Genomic DNA, 6,953 nt, shown 5'->3' with positions numbered 1-6,953 from the left:
AAAATAATGCTGGTCCATTTAACATAGTGTTGACACATAGCAAATGGCATAGCTAACCTCTACTGTTGAGGAAAAGGGATGATTGTTCTTAGAACGCTGCATCATTTATAGAAAAATCTAAGCATTCACGATGGTCACTGGTAACTACTGTTTACTGTATGGGACACCTGTGGGTCATTTTACCTCCAAGCCTAGGCTACTACAATATAATTTTTGCAGGTAGAACTTGAGAGAAACCCATGTTTGTTTTAGGAGAATAAAAGTTTGTAAAAGGTAAACATGGTCTTCGCAGACAATTGATAAAACAATTTAAGAACTATGGGAACCAGAATTAATCTCCCATGATGCTATCACGTGAAGCTAACCAGAATTACCAGCCTTCCGGTCTCGAGCACATGTTTCATTTTCTTACACTGCAATGATGCTTGACTTGGAATTTTGTTTCTTGGCTTTAAAATGTACACTATGACCTTGTGAGCTTCCCCCTGTGTTATCACATATTAAAAAAAATATGTTTCCGTGATTAACATGGCATATGATTACATCACAGTTTACTTATTATCCATTGATTATCCATTGTATTATCCATTGATCATTCATATGTAGTTTGCATTTTGTAACTCTTAAGTAACTCTTAAATAACCTTACAACCTCATAGATAAATGTTTATATATAGCAACCGACAGCAACACTTCTTGCTCTAAGCAATGTGATTTCTAGAAAGATATCATTGACCACCTGCACTTTTAGAAGTGATTTCTACAGGGCTGCCTGCTTCTCCAGGAGATCCCCGATGGCATAGCGGGCTGCTCCTTGGGCTTCAAACATCAAGGTTAAGCGCTGGAACCCACCAGATAGTCTCCGGGAAAAAGACAAGGCTTCCTGGTCCTATAAAGATTTGCAGTGGCTCTCAACCTTCCTGATGCCGTGACCCTTCATACAATTCCTCATGTGGTTGTGCCCCCCCCCAACCATAACATGCTTTTCATTGCTACTTTATCACTGTCCCCTGTGAAAGGGTCATTCAACCCCCCAAAGGGGCCGCGACCCACAGGTTGAGAACCTCTGATTTCAGCCTTGCAACCCACAAGAGCACTTCTTCCCTCTCCTATAGAGCCGCTGGGAGTTGGACTTGACTTGATGGCTATGCATTTGTCTTCTTCAGTAACATAATTTACTACCCATAGTCCTTCACATACTACAAGAAGTGAGCCAAAAGGAAAGTGTAGCATACTGGAGTCAATGGTGAGGATTCAAATGCATACATATATTGAGTAGCAATCGATCATAAAATCATGATCCATTTTTGTATGAAAACAGGAAAAAGAAGCTACAAACAGAAGGACAGAGGGATGCTAAGTAGCGAGTTACGGAGTGCTACTACCTGTCATATCGTTGGCCAGGGCTTTGTAACTCTGTAAGGCAAAGAACGACCAGTAACATAATGGAAGCCTAGCCTACAGTTTCTAAAACTCACCAAATGAATGACAGCGATGGAGAGAATGTAGAACATGTGCCGGCGGAGAGTGGAAATGAAGACAAAGGAACGGCGGCCAAGGGTGCTGGAATGAAACAAAGGCCAGTAGTAGCATCAACCCAACTAGCAGCATGGACAAGAGTTTCGAGTGGCCTGAATTCCACTATCAAAACACAGAGATGATCTGACTAGACCATCTTGCTTTTAGAGACACATCTTTAAAAAACAAAAACCTCACAAGAGTTTGCTAATGGATGGCAAAGGAACTCCCACGCACATTAAAGCTAGTTCTTTGACAGAAAGGCATCCGTTGTGACAGCTCCCTGGTATTCTGTTGTCTCAGTATGCCACAAGACACAGTGCTCAGCTGGTGGACATTTCAGTTGTTCTCCTTTTTTGATATTTTAAAAAAATGATGATTAACGTTATACTGAACAAGAAAAGCCAAGTTGCCACATGATATACAATACTGAATACATGTTATATTAAATTTTTAAGAAGAAAGGGCAAGAGTCATGTCAGCGTATGCAGGAGATAACCAACTTCCAATCCCAGCTGGTGGTTTTCTTGAGGGAGAAAGGGAAGGGTGGTGAAGGGATGTAATGAATATGTCAATGCTACTTGTGATCATTAATCTCCTTACATTTCTTTCTTTCTGAGAAAATAGGTAAAATGTGAAGATGCTTACTAAACCATATGGCGATATATGAGTATGTGTTATATTACAGAACTCTTCATGCTTGGCTCAACTATGTTATTCGCATATTAAAGAGTGTTCTTAATTCAGGGCAAAACTCTCTGGTTGCTTCCAAGATAATTTCATTTCATTTCCCATCTATTTCAAAGAAATACCATGATCTCCTTTTCAAACCTCATGAGTGGGTGGGTGTGGGATATGAGGGTCTAAGTAAGAAGAAAAGTCTCAAGTAAGATGTCTTCGATCAGGGGTCACCAGAGACCCATTCCCTAATGTGCCGCTCCCGTGGTCTCCACACCTACCTTAGGGACATCCTAGAGGACTGGCATCAGAAAACTGGGGACATCACCTTGAGTCTTTTAGAGCTGTAGCAAAGTCACCCTTGTCTGGTAAAGGAATAGCACTTGCAGCCAATTCTTTCCCAGAGCCAGCTGTGCCTAACCCCCCTGGGATTTGTGAACTCGTCCACGCTCGCTCCGTGGGTGAGCCTGGAGGGCCTGGGAAATGTTGACCTTCCCGGGAGGCGTGGCCCACAGCTTCATTACCTGTTGCAGTCAAGGCTGCTAATGCCCCAGCCTGGGCAATGACTGGTGTCCGAGCAGCTTGGCCAGAACTCCTCCTGGAAGCGATCCTTAGATGGAAAGGTACGGTACCTTGGACATTAGATGCTGCAGATAGCTGCCTGCACTGCTGGCTGCTATGGGCTGCTGCTGGAGGGCCGGGTAGTATTGGCTGTAGATGCAGCTCCGCTTCTAAACTTCCCGGCCTGCTGTAGAATGAGTTTGTGTGTTTCGATCCCCGCTGGCTTACAATGACATTGTTGTGTGTCCTGTTTTAGGGGACTACGGATAAAACGTCCATCCAGAGGATTTCTCAGAAGAGAACTGCCCAGCTCTGAGGTCCGAAGACGTTTTAGGAACCTTATCTTTTCACTTACTGAAACAAAACACTAAGCGTATTGTAAGTTGTTGAGGAGTGACCTTCAAAGGTGATCCTTTCTGAGCTCCCTTGGGCAGGCTTTTAACAATACATACTTCAATGTTTATCGCACACCGCCCAAGTACTTGCCACAACACTAACTGGGTTCTTAATCTGTATCATTTCACCGAATCCTCACAGCAGTCCTCTAACGAAGGTCCTATTGCCACCATTGCATAGACTAGGACACTGAGGCACAAACAGATTAAACAACTTGCCCAAAGTTAGCAGTTGGCAGGTGAAAGAGCCAAGATTTAAAGAGTGAGTTTGACTCCCAGGACCTGAGATTCATTGCTGGGGGGCAAAAACGGATGCCAAGAAGCCCAAGCTCTAACAACCTGTCCTTTCCGTGGGAACTCAGCCTGGAGATGAGGTCGGTCACCAGGCATACAAGCCAAGCAGATGGTGGGGGTAGAAAGTGATGACCCGAGAGAGTGATTTCCCTTAGCCTCTCTATAAGGAGTGGCACTTGAGCAACGGTTGAGAACTCCATCAACATGACCCGAGTTGCTTTTTCACCTCAAAGATTTAGTAAAGCCAGGAAGAAATCCATCTATACAGACTTCCTTCCATAGGGGTCATTGTCATGGGGACAAAGGGCAGAAAGCTAGCTACTGCTTTAGTTGTGTTTTGATTCTTTGCATGCACATGTGGAAAACTTTTGTGCCTTTGGGGAGGGGAAAAAGCAAACAAAGGACTCCACAATTGTTTTCCCTGGTGAAACAGCAAGCATCCTGCATTTCGTGTTTGCCAGGCCAAACAAAACGCCCACTAAGCGAGAAAGGACAGAGGATCAGCTCCTTGCTGGAAGGCTTTCTAGTCCCCTCAGCTTGAAACCACCAGGTTGCGAGGCATCTATAGGTAGTCGTCGTTGGTAGGAAAATGAGCTGATTGTCCAGCCCTCTTCCGTGAATGCTTCCCTTTCACTTGTTTGGGGTATTGGGGGTCATTGAAAATTTCCCTGGGTGCCTCCCTGTACACAGAGAGCTGTGGCCCCGAGTTGCATTTGCAGCATGGGTGTGAAGCCCAGGTGATCGAAACCTAAAAGGAAAACAAGCTGCTGACACTGTCCTGAAACAAGCCGGGGCAAGGCAGCACGTGCAGCCATCCAGAAAGCACGGAAGAACGGAAACATATTTGTTCTCTAGATTCCAGGCCCCCTTGCCGGCTGCTGTGTGTTCTCAGTGACACATTTCCTTTTTATTCAGTGGGACGTTTATTAAGGTTGCTGGGTTTGATAGGGTCTAGTTTATTTGTTCATTAGATATGTTCAGTACCTACTGCTAGCAGGACTGCGATCGACAAGTGCTGTCCCTCCCCACATGACAGAGATAGCTGGGATGGACTAGTCTCGGTCTTGACTCTAGAGCACCCACTCATTTGGGCTCCAAAACAAAAAACAAAAAAACTTCACAGCCGCTATCTGCTGCAGGGAAGATTTTCTACTGTGGGAATCATATACAAAGTCACTATGAGTCAGAATCGACTGGATGCCAATGGGTTTAATCTTTGCAAAAAGGGCACTAGTAGTGCAATTACGCATGCCTTCAGCTGCTAATGGAAATGTGGGCAGTTCTAATCCAACAGGCACTCCCTCCAAGGGAGAAAGAGGTGGCAGGTTCGCTTCAATGGAGATTTACAGGTTTGTCAGCCCCTGGGGCCAGTTCTACTCTGTCCTTCCTCTGGGGTTCCTGGGCCTCAGGATCGATTTGCCAGCCTTGGGCTTGGTTTGGCTTTATTTTACATTTTAATGTAACCACTGCATACCCGGGCTCCTTGGTGATTCTCTGGAGGATTTAAAGAGTTCCAGAGATCTCAGTCCCATCCTAGAGCATCTATTAATTGACAGGGTACCCCCTGATCACTAGGATTTTTTTAAGTTCCCCCGGTAGTTCTCACAGGCAGCTCTGCCTGAAGAGCAACAAGTTGGAATTAATTTCACCTCCCGACCATGCAGGAGCCCTGGTGATGTAGTGGTTACAAGGTGGGCTGTGATCCACAAGGTCTGCAATTTGAAATTGCCAGCCACCGCATGGGAAAAAGACAGGATTTTCTACTCTGCTAAAGAGCTCCCGTCTCAGAAACACACAGGGACTGTTCTACCCTGTCCTACAGAGTCGCTATGAGTCCGCATCCACTCGATGGCAAGGGCCGTGAGGGGATTTTTGTTGTTGTTTTGGTTTGGTTTTGCCTTTGTAGGGAACCTTGGTGGTGCTGTGGATCAGGAGTTGGGCGGCTAACAGCAAAGTCAACCTTCCCGAGTGTGAAAGGAAAGGCTGCCTGCTATATGTTGAGATTGATTCTAGGATGGTGGGTTTGGTTTGGGTTTTTCCTTGACCTTTAATGTTATGTCACATTGAAAAGATTAAACTCACCCCTGCTCTTCATCAAAATCACCTTCATGGGTTGTACTTGGAGCTTTTAAATTATTGAAATGACTTTGAGCCTCTTCTTGCACTAACCCCCTGTTCATAGTGCCAATTCTAACTTGCGAGGACTCCACAGAGGGTTTCTAAGACTGTACCCCTGCACAGGAGCAGGTGTGTAGCCTTATCTTTTTTCCAGAGGAGCGGCTGGTGCGTTTGAACTACTGGTGTTATGGTTAACAACCCCAGTGCCTAACTCACAGTGCCACCAAGCTACATAACAAATCAATCCAATTTTGTTTACCAATTCTTATGGACCCAGGAATGGAGCTCGTTTGAAACCAGGAGACTCTCTGTATTTCTTAACTTTATCTTCTGGCCCCCGTAGGTGAGGAAAGGTGCAAGATCGGTTAAGGGGATTATTTATAAAACAGTGCCTGCCTGAGCCACGGGCAGAAATTGGATTATGTGGAGTGTTTGGCTTTTGCTTTAGGATAACCTTGATGAGCGCTACTAGCAAGGGCATTCTGAATTCAGTTTATGACACACGCATACACTCAAAGACTGATGGTACAAGGAGGTATAATATTACCTTGACTTTTCTAACTTAATATGAGAGTTAGTAAAGTTTACTCCAGACTTTGTCCTGAGGTTGTTTTAGGGCTGCAGGAAGTAGAGTCTGCAGTCATATGTTTGGATCTGAAGGTAAACCCCACGTACAGGCAGTGAGACTTTTGGCAAGTTACTTAAGCTCTTTGAGCCTCAGTGTCCTCACCCCAAAGGGGTGATGTTAAAATTCTTAGCATCATGCCTAGTACCCCAGTTAATATACGATATACATTAGTTATTACAGAGAGTCCCCAGGATATGAACAAGATTTACCTTTAAGTCAAATTCGTAGGTAAGTTGGAACAGGTGTGTTTAGTTTTTCCCCAGAGCATCATCCAAGCTTGGCATGTGGAGTGCTTTGCAAACTTTAAAGGCTGCACATGTAGCATGTCAAGCTGATGATGATGAAGAATTTACTGCAAGGAAAAGGTTCTTCAGTCATTTCAAAGAGAAGGCAGATTTGCATAACGTTGAAGGGCACGTCTGAATTGTCCATAAGCCAACCATTCCTAACCTGGGGACTGACTGGATCCTGATTTTCTGACAGCCATTCCTGAAATGGGAATCACAGACTCCGTTTGTACATTGTTCCATCCTCGGTGTGGCTCATGTCAGCATTCTGATCCCTTGCCATTCAGAACTCCAGGATGACTGTGTGCATTTTCCTGAGGAGTTCCCTCCATTTCTGGGCAGACATACAAATAGACGCTGAGTTTGGAAATGCCATGTTAGCAGTGGGGCTTTGCTCTTCATGTACAGCTACATTTAAGAGACAATAAATGGCTATTTTTCGACTGGTTAGTTCAGTATATGTATTGTATATGTT

At 44.7% G+C, this 6,953-nt stretch overlaps 1 protein-coding gene across 4 annotated transcripts in view; it reads left to right on the top strand.

Annotated features, from left to right (window-relative positions):
• Positions 1 to 6,953, top strand: part of PDE1C (phosphodiesterase 1C) — a 329,943-nt gene that overhangs the window by 312,762 nt on the left and 10,228 nt on the right. Inside the window, exon 18 of one of the 4 annotated variants that reach the window (XR_006679955.1) lies at positions 3,013 to 3,134. The exons of 1 other annotated variant lie outside the window; for it this stretch is intronic. Coding sequence is in view for 2 of the 3 variants with exons in the window: in XM_045288741.1 (XP_045144676.1) it covers positions 3,013 to 3,026 (14 nt within the window). In the remaining variant the exon portion in view is untranslated. Of the gene's footprint in view, positions 1 to 3,012; positions 5,235 to 6,953 lie in introns of those variants that run through there. 2 more of the 4 variants (XM_045288741.1, XM_045288740.1) reach the window with 2 other exon arrangements.

This window comes from Echinops telfairi, unplaced genomic scaffold (assembly GCF_000313985.2).
Source record: "Echinops telfairi isolate 266 unplaced genomic scaffold, ASM31398v2 ScPeMD7_23;HRSCAF=83, whole genome shotgun sequence".
In the NCBI taxonomy this organism is placed as follows: domain Eukaryota; kingdom Metazoa; phylum Chordata; class Mammalia; order Afrosoricida; family Tenrecidae; genus Echinops; species Echinops telfairi.
The sequence above is the reverse complement of the archived record's forward strand: the minus strand, read 5'-3'. Positions and strand labels throughout refer to the sequence as shown.